At 37.3% G+C, this 15,440-nt stretch overlaps 1 protein-coding gene and 2 non-coding genes across 3 annotated transcripts; 1 reads left to right on the top strand and 2 right to left on the bottom strand.

Annotated features, from left to right (window-relative positions):
- Window positions 1-2,303: 2,303 nt before the first annotated feature.
- On the bottom strand, window positions 2,304-2,376 carry TRNAF-GAA. Its single transcript has one exon. It is a non-coding gene; the product is annotated as a tRNA-Phe (tRNA).
- Window positions 2,377-2,381: 5 nt separating this feature from the next.
- On the bottom strand, window positions 2,382-2,452 carry TRNAG-GCC. Its single transcript has one exon. It is a non-coding gene; the product is annotated as a tRNA-Gly (tRNA).
- Window positions 2,453-6,111: 3,659 nt separating this feature from the next.
- On the top strand, window positions 6,112-6,897 carry LOC122063093. Its single transcript, XM_042626756.1, has one exon. It carries the CDS (start codon window positions 6,112-6,114, stop codon window positions 6,895-6,897), a length of 786 nt encoding a protein of 261 aa, XP_042482690.1.
- Window positions 6,898-15,440: the final 8,543 nt, after the last annotated feature.

The following is a 15,440-nucleotide window of genomic DNA, read 5'->3' as shown; positions in this document are numbered from 1 at the left end:
TGAGAGTGACCCATGACCCCCACTCAAAAGACAAGATCATCTATTGAAGTCTAAATGGGATATTAAGATGAATAAATGTATTTGTATTGAAGTAACCCCTAAACGTGTCAACCTAATAGTTAAACTTTTCCTCTATTAACTTTGTTACCACTTAACACCCACTACTAGGCTTTCTTAAAGTGGGCTGCCTTCCTTTTGGCTATTCTAAATCCCCTTTTAATTTGATCCTTCCAGTGGTTTTTCAGGTGGGTCCTGGACTCATGGGTGGCTATATGCACTCCTTGACTAGGACGAATGTTATCTGATTGTACTTTTCTTCACCAGATATGGGGATGGTGAAAAGATCATCATGTCTCGTAGTTGGATGTTAATATGCCTACTTGATTGATTTGGTGCTGACATAATGGCCACATGATCAGATAATGATCTCAAGCCTTACTATGTTTTCATTAAAACCTTCTATTTGATGATATGATTTCCTATCCCTCATTGGTGAGAAACTATACTCTAGCGTGGTGGTAAACCTTCTTCCTAAACTGTTTACGAACACCAAAGAGATGAAGCCTTGAGGAAAGAATTCTCCCATGTTCACTCAAAATGATTCAACCATACGAATAAATTAATCATATCTAAAGGCCAGTGAAGGAAGGAAGATACGGAGAAAAATGCAAAAGGGGAAAATAATTGATCTGTTGGGCGGCCCAAATAAACACTAGAGAGTTGAAAGATAATTGATTTCGGTCAACACTAACTTATCTTTGTGCCTTTTGTTTCTTAATTTATTTAGATTTGCTATTTCTTTCTGGCCCCAGGTAGACAGTGCGTGCTCCAATTCCTCCGTAATTTCAACAATCAAACGTCACTTTTATCTAATCTAAGCTTGATCACTCCTGTAATCATGGAAGATGAATTCCAACTTTTAACTTTCGAGGACGAAAAATAGGTAAAGATTCTTTAAGGCACCGTTTGATAATGTTTCTATTATTTCTGTGTCTATAAACAACAAAAACAATTTTTCAGATTTATAGGAACAGAAAAGGATTTTTTAAACTTGTTTCTCGGATCGTCCGCACCAAGATCTACAATATCGACAATGGCGTCAATGACTACTTTCAATGATTTTTTAGTGTTTGATAAATGAGTGGCCTTTTGATAGATTTTTTATCAGGCATTTTCCCAATATTTTGGCCTCAACTTGTTTCTAAAAATAGCGAAACAAATATAACATGTTTCACCATTCAAATATAACATGTTTCACCATTCATGTTTCTTGTGTCTAAATTGTCATAAATTTCTATTTATGTTTCTCAAAACGAGTGGAACGAAATGGATTTATCAAATGGTGTGAATAAAAATTGTTTGTTATTTCTCATTGATAGACTCCCTTATACCTAAGGATGTGAATTTGTAACCAAAACTGTTTACCGAAATCAAATCGATCCAGTTACACCGAAACTACAAAACCGTTTAGTAAATGATGCGATTATGGTTTCAATTTTCATGCTGATTAGCTTAACGGGTTAGGTCAATTTTAACCGCAAAACCCGTTGGTTTCAAACCGAATTGAAACGGTTTAAATCAAACCGTTTAAAACCGTTTAAACCAATCTAATTAATCTGTATAGCAATTAAATAAAGCAGGGACAATAATCCATATAACAATTAACAATTAAATTAAGTGTCCATCCTACTTTGGTATGATTTATTGTAATTCAGTTAAAGTTTAGGCTTTAGATCATGAACTTGTAATCCATATATATTACTATTTGTTATCACAAGGTCATTTTAATATTTCATGCTGTAGAAGGCTAGATTTGGATATTGTATGATATTAATTCTATATGTTTGAGAATGATCATGCAAAGAAATAACATTAGATTATCAAATTAAGACATACCATCGTTAATATAGAATCTCGTATTTGTGGTTATGGAATAAATTAAAACTGAAACCGTTTATAAACCGTAGAAATCAAAATCATTTACTAAACGGTCACGGTTTCAGAAAGTGAAACCATTTAATAAATAGTGCGATTATAATTTTAATCAAATAAATGTGCACCGAATCGATCGTCACCATTTAAATCAAAACCGAACTGATTATCACCCTTACTTATACCTTAACATTTGTGAGAAAACCCTCTGTCAAGTGAAGGGGAAGTCTCCTGGCTTCTCACCATTTGATTTAGCATGGGGAAGGGTGGTAATAAGAGCATGAAAAATCAATTAGTAAAAGCTAAGGAAGAAAGTGAATATTGGGGGGAAGAAAAATCACCGTATCAAAAAGGGCAATCAGGTCAATTGATGCGGTGAGCGTGGATCGAACACGCGACCTTCAGATCTTCAGTCTGACGCTCTCCCAACTGAGCTATCCCCGCAGAACTGCACCAGCCGGGAATCGAACCCGGGTCTGTACCGTGGCAGGGTACTATTCTACCACTAGACCACTGGTGCTTGTTGGTGAAAGTGCAGCAAGATAATATTTTTTTAACAATTTTTAGGGCATAGAAAGATGTTTAAACCATGAAAAAAATTATATTTTTGAAAGTAAGAGACAAAAAAAAAAAATTTATGAGAGGTGGCTCTATTTTAAGTGTGAAAATTGTCTGCAGTTGTTGCATCGATGCAATGATGATCGAGTGGCTGGGAGTCTCTTGGGAGACATGTTCAGATGTTCTCAGCTGTCTGATACTCATTGTACCTTATCATTCACTACAAAGGTTGTGGAATCCAATTTTGAACATTTCCTATCCCTTTTTACTTGGAAGATAACCCATTATTATAGATAAGCAAATTCAATGATAGACTCTAACAAAACAAGGCTAAGGGCCCGTTTGGTATCGTTTCTGTTCCAAAAACTCCGTTTCGTGTCAAAAACGAAAATTTCAGTTTCTGTGTCAAAACGCAATCTTTAAACGAAAAAATGGTATTTCAAAATTTCAGATTTTTATCGGGATTTTTTTTTTTTTTTTTTTGTAAAATGGAACGAAAATGGGAAGACGGAACTTCATTTTGGAGTTCCGTCCAATCTCGTTTTTTCTGTTTTTTTTTTCACTTTTTGTTCCAAAAAAACAGAAACGGATAATAAGTGCACCAAACAGAAGATTCCGTTTTTTCGTTCCAATAGAACGAAAAAACTCCAGAAACGTTTTTTTATAACGATACCAAACAGAGCCTAAGGATTAAGAAATTCTAATTTTTGGGATGATCATCCAAAAAATAACAATTGACATATCTTGGGATATGTAAGGATGACTATTTTTTTTTTTACCAAGGTGGGCCCACTACCATGGTGGAAAGGAGGTGGATTGGACAGTTGATTGAGCCTTGGGGAGTGAAGGAAGTACATTTGCTAGGCACCCAAGTACCCAACTGTGCGGAAAGGGACTAGAACTTGAGTACAAGCTTTGACGAACAATATGTATTTGTTGATTTAATCCCCACTCTACTGAAAGTGAAGATTCAAATCATCAATATATTTGTTTTTCTTTTCGTATGTATATGTTTAGATGTTATAATCGCGTTCATCATTTTTTCAATTAAACTTAAGGGGAAAACGACTCTATTTGGGAGTGATATACCACATACACTTATGGAACAGTCAATGGTCGGGTGGTCGAGTATAGGACACACAGCATACATGGACCAATCAATGGTTGGGTGGTCAAAGCAACTCGAGCATTTCCTAAGCCCCTGACCTCTCATACTTCACGGATCGATGACCTACTTCAGAGGGAGTTCCTCACTTGACCAACCACACTCAGAAAGGCTAATCAGGGTTAGACAGTTTCTTAACCTTGGGTCAACAAAACTATAACAAAATAAGGTTTACTTGATTACCAAGTAACCTAACCACCATCACCCTTGATTGAGTTAATCGTTGGAGGATCCAATTGTGATCAGGTCGACCGTTGAGAAAGATTAACTTGAGTTGAAATACCAGTTAGGATATGGCGTCAGGTCAACAACCCCAAGTTGATCTAGTTCACAAGGAGAGGATACGTGGACATTTGAAGGGCGAGTTGGACCAATGAACAAGGATCCCAACCCTCTATATAAGGAAAGCCCATTCTTCATAAAAGGTAAGTCTCTTAATCGGCTAATAAAAAAGTAGAATGATTACCATTGATTCTAACTTGAGCATTGGAGCCTGGTCCTAGGGCCTCTTCCGGGCCAGCTTTTAATCTATGTTGTACAGATTTGTACAATTTAAAACAATGCGATAACAGAGAGTGTAATCCTTGCACCTAGATTCAAGATAGGACGAAATATCCACACCCACCTCTAGTGAAAATCATAAATCCCTCCCTTATTAATCCTTCTATACTTCCACCTTCATTTCCATTGACACATACGCTTCCTAACAAGAAAACTCCTTTTAAACTATAATTTACTTAACTTTTTTACTTATTTTGATAGGAGGTAAAAAAAAAAAAAATTCGAAAGAACCACTTGTCCAAGTTTTATCCGTACTAAAGAGGACGCAAAGAGCCGGTAGTCCTCTTATAGGTAAAGAGAGTTCGTCCCCGTGGACACTGGGGAGGGCGTGGGGGGTGGGGGTGTTCACGTGAGAGCACACGAGTAGAGACTGGAGACTAGAGAGTACCATGCTGCCATCCAGAGAGAATGGTACTTATTAACAGTCCCACATTCCAAGTCCCAACTGCACTGGACGTCTGTACAAGTCAGTACTACAGGTCTACGGCCAAAAGGCCTACTACACCAATACCAAGTAAGTAACTGGCATCTGAAAGCTTCTTCCCCTCATTCCTCCTACACTGGTACTTTTTTGTAGTTGGTAAATGTTATGCACACACACGTGACTATGTGAAGTTGATATATATTTTTTTTCTATCAAAAAAAAGAAGTTAATATTTTTTTGTGATTTGATTGGAAGATGGTGGATCAAAGAAACGGTGTGGTTAGTGGTTACTGGCTAGTATTTTTGGGTTGTGGACTTTAAAGTAGTGATAGTGTGGTAGCTGCCGCAGCAGGGGTAAAAATGAATAATACTAGAAGTAAAAGTGTCACTTTATTGTATATTAGAATTAAAAAAAAAAAAAAAACTGAATTGCGGATGCTCATTTAGTGGTTTTTTATTTTATCTCATTTAAAGAGCAGCAGAAATGGTAGAATTTCTGGATATTTGGTTATCAAAATACATGAGTTTATTAAACCTCCGGAGAATTATCAATATTGATCAAACGAAAATGATTTTCGTAATAGAACCTGATGGATCCTTAGGCAACCTAAGAATAGAAATGTTCCGATATGACTGTATTCAAGATCGGCCGATTCCTAATTTTGAAAATTAGCCGAAACCGACATCCAGTCCCTACCACCTCACGGTCCTCACCTACCCAGTGTCTCACTCAGTCCTATTCTAGGGTTTAGACCACTTCCAATCCTCAAACCATTTTACTGTCCATTTGTCCATTTCTGGTGTTTTCTTAGGCTTCTTGGGATAAGACAGGAGAGAGAGAGAGAGAGAGAGAGAGAGAGAGAGAGAGAGAGAGAGAGAGGAGGTGGGGAGAAAGTGTCAAACTGCCACGCTGGCAATAATTCCGTACTGGGCCCACAACAGTTGTTGCTATATACCTATTCTTCTCTTATTTAAAAATCCAATTTAGAATTTTAGATAAGAAGGGAATTCTATTGCATAAACCAAAAAAAATAAAAACAGAAGGGGGAAAGGAAAGGAAAGGTTGATATATAGCAGACTGATAGCCTAAAGACCAAGGCAACGATGCTATAAAAAGCCGACCAACTCGATAGAATTGGGCTTTCAGTCTTTATGAAACTCCCACACTCCCAATTACCCACTTCCCACTTTCCACTCTGAAATTCTCTGCTCTCTTCCTTCTTTAGATTTCTGTTTCCTTTCTTCTTAACACAACTTCATCTGTTCCTCTCTCTCTCTCTCTCTCTCTGAGGATTTCCCTGCAATCAGTACTGAAGCAGACTGACAGTAGAAGCTCCAAAGTTTGCGTTTGTCGTGTAGAATCATATCTCACAGAGCTCAATCGGGAAACGGAAGCTCCTCTCATAATCATATCTCAATCCTTTCGGCTTCTCACTCTCCTTCTCTGATCTTTCGGTTTCACTGAACACACATGGATTCATTCGATGTGGGAAACATCAAAGCAGAGAAGGCGAACGCGATGCTGAGGTATCGTCGTGTTCGAAAGATGGCTAACCTGTTCCGTTGCCTCGAGGTATGCGTGGCTCTCGTCTTACTCTCCTGGTTCTCCACTCGCCTACCCGTCGTCGTCAAAATCTCCGGCCAGTATTTCCGGGAGCTATGTCAGGTCCTGGTTAGTCCTTGCTTTGTATTCCTGGTCGGTAACGCCATCATTCTCACTCTCTTCGCCAAATCTGGCCAGTTCTTCGCCCAGGGCCTCAGCCCCAACACCTCCGCCACCGATAATCTCTACGAGGAGTTCGTCAAGAACAACATCGATAATCATACTCGTCAGAAGCCCCGATCCGACGACACTCCATTACCATCACCAGCAACGACACCGGAGGAGTTCGTAGACACAATGTACGAGGAAGAAGGAGTGAAGAAGCTCACCCCTTCGTACCCAGACGACCACGTCGTTCCATCGAATTCGAAGATCATCTTCCGGAGAAGTCAATCGGAGAACTTGAATTTGAAGTTGAAAGGGGAGGTTAAGGAGAAGCCGCACCGAAAGCTCCGTCGATCGGAAACAGAGATATGCCGGAAAGTTGGAAGTGACGAAGAAAAAGAGGCAGATGACTCATACGCTGAGGATAACATGAGTAATGAAGAGTTCCAGAGGAAAGTAGAGGCCTTCATTGCTAAGCATCAGAAGTTTCAGAGGGAGGAGGAATCCATGGACATCGTTTCTACAGAACCTCTACTGCTGATTCGCTGAAACCTCCTTCCATTTCAAAAACGAATCAAAACGAGAAAATGACAATTACCCAAAATTTGACTATCCTGTGGGTATAAAAATCACCAAGTTAGAGTGCCGAATTGAAATATCAAAAATCAAAATCCTCCCCCACCACCCCTTTCACTTCCTTCTTTTTTGTTCCTTTTTTTTTTTTGTTCCTTTTCTCATCAAGCCATGGATGGATGGACATAGATGTACAGTACAGTTCATATGGCAAAAGAATGAAGAACTTTTTGTAATTTTCCTGTTCTTTTTATTATTATCTTTGATTTCGTTTTATTTTTCCATCAATTATTCCACTTTACCTGTTTTCAGGAAGGATAATCTCATAATCTTCTACCTAATCAGATGCCGATAATCTACGTAATTAGATGCCCTCTATACTCTTAGCCGTTTAATTTCCATTATCTTCTGATTCTCACAGTTTCTATCCGTTCCTCCTCCCCACAAAAAAGAAGAAATTGGAAAAGAAAGGAAATCCAAATTATTCTATTCGTATTTCTGAGGAGAATAAATGTTGTTTTAAAAAATAGAAGTAAAGAACATAATGAGAGAAGATTATTCGAGACAGAATCTGGAAATTTTTTGTGTGGAGGTAGGCTGTCAGGGACACTGATTTTGGATAATGGAATTGGACTTTGGAGCTCAAATCTTCCAGCAATGTGGTGAGATGAAAGAAGATATATCAAAGAATGTATTCCAAAATGCTGTTGGATAGATTTTTGGAAGATAATATCAAAGAATGTATTCCAAAATGTGAAAATGCTCTCATTAATGGGTTGTTCCAAATACATTGAAAAGGATAGAGAAGACGCGTAAACTCCGTGTTTTAGCTTATACTTTGAAAGATTCCTCGCTTTCTCTCTCTCTCTCTCTCTCTCTCTCTCTCTACAGCAATCTCTGCAAATTCCATTTGTTTTCTGTTCCTTTTTTTTACTTGTGTGTTGCTAATAGTTGGAGTTATCAACTAGAACAACTGACCACAAACCATTAGATGATGGGTACTAGTTTTTTTGCTATTTCTTTTCATGGATCTTGGGGTATATATTAATGAATATTTCAGGGAACACAATAATCAGGAAGGGAAAACAAGGATAGAGAATTAGATACCACAGGAGAATATAAGGTGAATCACTCCAAAATTAGATGTTTAAGCTTGTTTAGTGGGAAAACATCTAGAGAGAGAGAGAGAGAGAGTTGATTTGCTAAGAATCAACTCTAAAAATTTGCTAAGAAAATAGTACAATGGAGCCTAAAGCAGCTTTCATAGTTCATTAGTAACTTTTGTAGGATATAGAGAAAATTCACCTCTACAGAGTTCCAGCTGATTAACAAACATGAGAGAGAGAGAGAGAGAGAGAGGTATTTAATTTGTTAAAAGTTTTTATAGGGTAATTCATAAAAACTACCTTTTTTGGCCCATGGAAAATATTCACAGTTCCTTCTTCATAACACAGTATAGCTGAGGTACAGAACCAGAGAACTCATATCAGAAGGTTCATTGTTAAGGAAGGGCCTATGATTCATAAGAATATGATTTGAAGATGACCTGCAAGTCTACAACAATGGTTTCTTCAAATACTGTTACCGGTAAAGAACTTCACTTTCACCAAGTCATGAGTCATGACCCACCATACAATAAGACCATAGCATCTAAGTTGGAGGGGGGAAAAAGAAAATAAAAAAGGAAGACGAAAGAATGAATAGGTGACTTTTATTTAGGCATTATTTGATTGTTAGTGTAGTAATGTGAAGTGCTAATGCTTAACTTTTACTAAGATTCTCATGATTAACTCCACTCATAGATGGGTTATGGTTTGGTTAAGAAAACTTTGTTTCTTTCTCATGGTATGTTCAAGGGACCACCACATACTTCCAATGTTACCACTCATGGTGCCTCCCTGTGTATGGTATTATTCTTTCAGGGACATGTCAACAACACCTTCCCTCTCCTTTCTTCTCCCTTTCCTTTCCTTAATTTCCTTTTCTCTTCTTTCACACTCTTTTTTTAAGTTTTCTCTTTGTCTAAATTGGGGTTTAAGGCCTTAAGGGACCCACTGATATTTAAGAAGGAAGGAAAAATAGTTTGGCATGTTCTATTGCTGTGTTTAGTGGTGGGTGCCAATAGACAGATACCTTTGTACAATTAGTATTTCATACTCATTAGCTCTTATCCATTTGAGAGAGAGAGATCCTATCCTCTTCACATATCTCTCTCCTCCTTCACATAGTGACCTTTTATTTCAATAGAAAGGCTAGTGTCAATACATGGAAAAGAGAACAAAAGAAAAATAGGAGATCTTACATTTTCTTGTTATAATGCATCAAAACCTTATATTTTGTTATCCAAATACCTTTAATTATTGAAAGATCCCAAAATCTATTGTCTCATCTTATATTCCCATAATATAAAGTGTATTAGTATGTATACAATGTAACTTTTCTTCTTTCTTCATTTCCTTTAGCCATACAATTATTAAAGGAAACTTATGAGCTGAGTTGAAATATTCTCTCATTATTTTTTCAATATTAACCTTATCTCTCATTATTTTTTCAATACTACCCTTATACTCTTGGGGTCAGCTCCATGGTTTCTATGATTCTATAGGATTCAATGTTGACCTGATGAGTGCGTAGGGGTGTATGCGTGTGCCCCAAAAGAAAAAAGAAAAAGAAAAAGAAAAAATCATTATACCTCAACTCTGAAACTGAACTACCTATATAATAGCATTTCAAAATTATATAACATTGAAATTGATTTGCTTATGAATTTATAGATTGTATGATTTTTTAACAGCCTAAAAATAGGTGACTGAATCCATTAGTTGAGGGTGCATAATTTTCATGCGGAATCCCAAAAATCTCCTCCTCCAAGTGAAATCGCACATAGGAATAAGATCTTCTCAAGGCATTTTCCCCAACCTTGGAGGCCCACTGAAATTGCCACACCCCATCTTTGATACCACCTATTGAGACTCTGGTAGGATTCACCCTTGAAACCTACTTATAAGGAGAGAGTGTCAAGTCCTTATAAGACTTCACATCGGGTTATTCACATTCAAAGTTGAATCATTGTTTTCGCATGGAACCCTAGTAGAACTTACATAATTTAACCTTATGAAACAATGAAGGTTTGCTTCGTTACGCCCATAATCTAATTTATCCTTACCTAAATGCTCATATCCCCCTTCAATCTTTTACATGCACTATAACTTCTTTCATTCATTGTAAATCCTAATGTCAAGGTCACCTGATTAATGGTTAACAGGTTTCTTTTATCTAGTTCTTGAGGATTTCAGAGCTCATAAAGTATAAGTCATGTGGCTACTTGATACTCTTCATGGAAACAGCTTTATATCCTTTGTTAATATGTTATCTTAAGTTTGTAGAACTGTTTAAATAGGCACAAAGCCCCTCATTTGGTGGAGAATATGATATTTTAAAGAAATGAGAACAAGTTAACCAAAACAAGGGAAGAAATGCATTAGGACAACAAAAATACTTGTCACTTTGTCCCAGCAATAGTCTCTCTCTAGCCAGGGATTGTTTTTTTCCATTTCCATTTACTGCTTATTAGCTGTCATGGTCATGCATGAGGTCCCAAGTTCCCAACTCCACTTTATTAAAAAACATTTTTTTGTAAAATAAATATTTATTTTGAGCAGATGTAGTAAAGTTAAGAACAAGTCTGGGTTTGAAATTTGGATTCTTTGCCCACCAGCCCAACACAACCAAACTGATGTAGAAATCAGTGGTCTCACAAAAGTCTATACGTAGTGAGGAGGAAACAAACATTAAATAAAATAATTAAAGAAATCCTTCACTTTATTGATTCTCTGAGAGTCAACATCATCCACAATGAAAAGAGACCCTTAGGTTTATTAATAATTAAATGCATAATTTTCCATTCAAATATTCTTATTATTGATCCTTCAGGCCTACCATGTATACTTAGAACTAAAATCTCTCCATTTTAGTTTTCAGATTTTGGTGGGAAGGTAGATGGTATCTTTGAAACCCATTTAATGTTTGGTATCAATCAACAATCTATAAAGGCTTTATTGGCTAAGTGAGGTAGAAGTATGCCATAACAATAACTACACCTACTTAAGGATGAAGAATCCTTACCATTAGCCATATAATTCAAAGTTATAATAGAAAGTTTAGATTTTCATGTATTACAAATTTTTGGTTGTGATTTAGGGTATATTAATGGGCTTTCTCAAAATTGTTGCTTAAATTACGATCGGTGTGTTAGATTTCAACCTAAAAGCTCAAATTATTAGGCGGAGGAGTTCAAGTAGTATATGAAGAGACTTAAGGTCCCAAATTAATTGATTGAGATTATTCCTATTACTCTCCCTCACATGTAGCAAGAATGAAAGTACTTTTCTTTTTTGCTAACGAGGGGTACCCAAGCCTTTGGCCTGACTAGTCCTGTGGGCCCATATTGACTCCACAACTTCATGGAACAGGTCATACCGGGGTTGAATGATAACCATTCAACTTTCACTGAAAGCAGTGAAAAGCACTAAACACCCTGTGTCAGTGCCCAAGATATGCCTAATTGGAGTCGAACTTAAGACGTCCGAGTTTACAGCTTGTACCAAGTTCGTTGCTCACCAGTTGCACAAGAATGAGAGTAAAAGTGAAAAAAAAAAAAAAAAAAAAAAAAAAGGGAAATGTTTTAATGTAATAGGTTAGGTGCAACAATGCCCTAGTGTCAAAGTTAGGAGGTCGAGTGTTCTATTCTTAGTAAATGTGATGGATTTGCAAACAAGATCACATCAGCATATGTGAGAGAGAGAGAGAGAGAGAGAGAGAGAGAGAGAGAGAGAGAGAGAGAGACCTCTAATCAGATACATTGATATGATAGAGAGTTGGGAGTTTCTTCTAATAAGATACATTGATATGATCCTTTCCTATTTTGGACTCCTTGGCTGAACCAAGGGACGTGATCTAAATGGGAAAGAGACATCTTAAACCTTGTCCCGACACGATACCTATCCTAGGATAGACTTTTTCTTTTCCCCTCTCTTGTCCTAAAGCACAAATCTAGGATGATAGAAGAACAAGCCAAGTGGTTATCCCCAGGACCCAAGGTCGGCCCACCATTAATAATAGGTTGGGGCATGTCAATAATGAAATTATAAGTTGGACCCACCCAAGCCCAATCCTTTTTATTTTTCTTTCATATAGATGAATATATTTAATGAAACACTAACCAAATGGTGTGAGTGTGACTTGCAAACAAATAATATATTTGTTCCATTCAAAAGTCATTCCTTTTCCCCTCTTTTAGAAGAATAATGACTCAAAAGAAGACAGTGTCAAATAATTGGATTTTGATGTTCTTGATCTTCCCTTCCCCCTCACTGGCTCTTTCCTTTTGATTTTATTGGAAAATTTGTAATTTTCTTATTATGATTTAAAAATAAAATAAAAATTTTGAAAAAGCAAAGGCATAATAAACTCTTTAATATTTTCCAAGCCATGTGATGTACTTGTCAGTTTGTGAGATTAAGGGACTAAAGGACATGTCCCAAGCGAAACACAAGGAGCAGTTTTGTGGTTTAGAAACTTAAACCACCAATGGTGTTTCTGGTTTTCAGGAAAAAAAAAAAGGTCAAATCATAGAGAAAGTTGTCTTAACTCTTTCTTCTGTTTCCAAAAAAAAAAAATCTTTTTACCAACCAAACACACCCTAAGCCATCTATGATCTAGCATTCTAGCTCCACCTACAAAAAATTTGGATTGCCAATGTTTGATTAAGAAAGCAGAATAGATTAAGATGCCCAAAATGTTAGAATAAATACACATGATCTTCACATGTTGAATCATTGAATAGTGTACATAAATATGAAACTCAATCAATTTATACCTAGATCCATATCGATTGATGAAGGTTTCTCCACAGCCACTCCTCACCTTTTGTCGGTCTTGTCTGTTTCCTTCTTTATACAATTGTTAGGGTTTCAACTAATAAGTATTGACACCATTCTATAGACTGAGAACAAGGACTAATCCTGAAATAAAGACCAATTAATACCTCTCCCATAATAAGCTCAGTTGTTAATGGGTCCACGCATAATAATACAGACTTCACTTTACACAATATATAACGGGTATACTGAAGCCACTACTCACTAAAGAAACCATCTCCTACATATGAATCCATCCAATCATGCCACCAATCAATACTCATACAATTAGTCCATACCCATACAATGACTGGATGCTAACATACATATAAGAAAAAGTTTTACACAAAAATCTCTACTTTTTTCAATTTTCACATATTCTCTCTCTCATATTTATTTGGAAGCATTAGGCCCTAGAAGTAGTGGTATGTTACTATGAAGAAAGAGGGCCGGACAATGAATACGGGGGATGATGCTATGAAGAAAGAGGCCGGACAATGAATATGGGGGATGAAGAAGAAATGAATAAATGGTGAGATAACCCAATAATGGACTCAACTATTCTTTTTCTAGTGAGTAATAATTAGCCCATGTTGAGTTTCAGAGAATCATACTCACAAATAAAACACAAGAGATTAACGAGGTTCGGCAATAGAAGCCTACGTCCTCGGGTAAAACTCTCAAACTTCTTCTTATTCATCGTTGGGAGAGGGACTGTCATTATATAGATGTAATTACATGAGAGGTTGCTAAACATAAGCAACAAAGAAAAAAGAAACAAATAATGATACAATATTTCCCACATCTCCTTCTAAGAATGGGAGATCTGATACAATATTGCCCACAGATCTCCTTCTAGGAATAGGAGATCTAATATTCTCTTTTCAATACTCCCCCCCAAGTTGGAGCGAAGATATCATCTCAGGTCAAGTTGTTCACCATTTCTTGGAATAATCCTTTGGGCAGGGCCTTGGTGAAGATATCAGCTAACTGATCTTCACTATGAATATATGGCGTCTCAATCGTCTTATCTTGAACTTTTTCCCGTACAAAATAACAGTCTACTTCTATGTGTTTAGTTCTTTCATGGAAAACAGGGTTCGAAGCAATATGAGTAGCAGCTTGATTATCGCAAAACAGTTTTGTAGGTTTGACCATAGACTCGCATCCCAATTCCTGTAGAAGCATCCACAACCATACAATTTCACTGGTAGTAGTCGCCATGGCACGGTACTCATCCTCTGTACTTAAACGAGCTACTACAGTTTGCTTTTTACTCTTCCATGCAACAATATTTCCACCGACAAAAGTACAAAATCCGGTGGTAGATTTCTTGTCTATGGGGCTTCCGGCCCAATCTGCATCAGTGTACCCAACAATTTCTGTGTGACCATTATTCTTCATCAAAATCCCTCTTCCTGGTGAAGCTTTCAGATAATGAAGTAAGTGATCAATCAGTTCCACACACCCTTGTGTTGGAGCCTGCATAAATTGGCTCACGTAACTAACGACATAAGCAATGTCAGGTCTGGTAATGATCAAGTAAATTAGCCGTCCTACCAAACGTTGATATTGCCCATCATCCTGCAAGGGGGTGTCATTAGTAGTAAATTTACTACTGTAATCCATAGGAACACCAGCAGGTTTAACCCCCATTTTTCCAGTCTCTTTCAACAAATCTAAAACATATTTTCGTTGAGAAAGGAACAAGCCTTTGTGAGAACTTGCCACCTCGATTCACAAAAAATATCTTAGTTTACTAAGATCTTTGATGTCAAATTCTCGGCTCAAATGGTGCTTGAGAGCATCAATTCCAGATCGATTGCTGCCAATGATGACAAGATCATCGACATAGATAAGAACAATTACAATACCTTGGTCATTGTTTTTAGTAAACATTGACGAGTCAGATTCTCCTCTTTTGAAGCCAAATCTAATAAGGGCAGCACTAAGTTTACCGTACCATGCTTGTGGAGACTGTTTAAGTCCGTATATAGCCTTTTTTAGTTTGCAAACGATCCCATCTTCATTTTGCAAAGCATGGCCAGGTGGGAGATCCATATAGACCTCCTCTTCTAGGTCTCTATGAAGGAACGCATTTTTCACGTCCATTTGAAAGAGAGACCACCCACATTTAACAGCAACAGACATGAGCACGCGCATCGTGTTCATTTTCACAACTGGGGCAAATGTCTCCTTGTAATCGAAGCCATAGGTTTGGGTGTACCCTTTGGCAACCAGTCTTGCCTTGTATCTCTCGATCAATCCATCACTATTATACTTTATCTTATAGATCCAATGATGGCCAAGTGTACGCATACCATCTGGCAAATGAACCAATTCCCAAGTGCGATTACGGTCAAGAGCCTAAAGCTCAGCCTTCATGGCATTGACCCACACGTCCTGATTACTTGCTTCTAAAAAATTGTTTGGTTCTTTATGAGTCTCAATAGTAGATAAAAAACTCAAAAAAATTTGAGAGATTTTGTCATATCAGACAAAGTCTTGAATGGGATGCTGAACCGTATGGTATGTAGAGAAGTCCCGAAGTCGAGTTGAAGGCTCAGAAACACGGGTTGACTTGCGAACATGGGCACCTGA

The sequence above is a fragment of the Macadamia integrifolia genome, unplaced genomic scaffold (genome assembly GCF_013358625.1).
Source record: "Macadamia integrifolia cultivar HAES 741 unplaced genomic scaffold, SCU_Mint_v3 scaffold1190, whole genome shotgun sequence".
In the NCBI taxonomy this organism is placed as follows: Eukaryota; Viridiplantae; Streptophyta; class Magnoliopsida; order Proteales; family Proteaceae; genus Macadamia; species Macadamia integrifolia.
Note: the sequence above shows the minus strand (reverse complement) of the source record. Positions and strands in the feature narration are given on the sequence as shown.

Bases quoted from the DNA above. Each gene is read 5' to 3' on its own strand.
- LOC122063093 (XM_042626756.1), top strand. From the start codon at position 6,112: ATGGATTCATTCGATGTGGGAAACATCAAAGCAGAGAAGGCGAACGCG.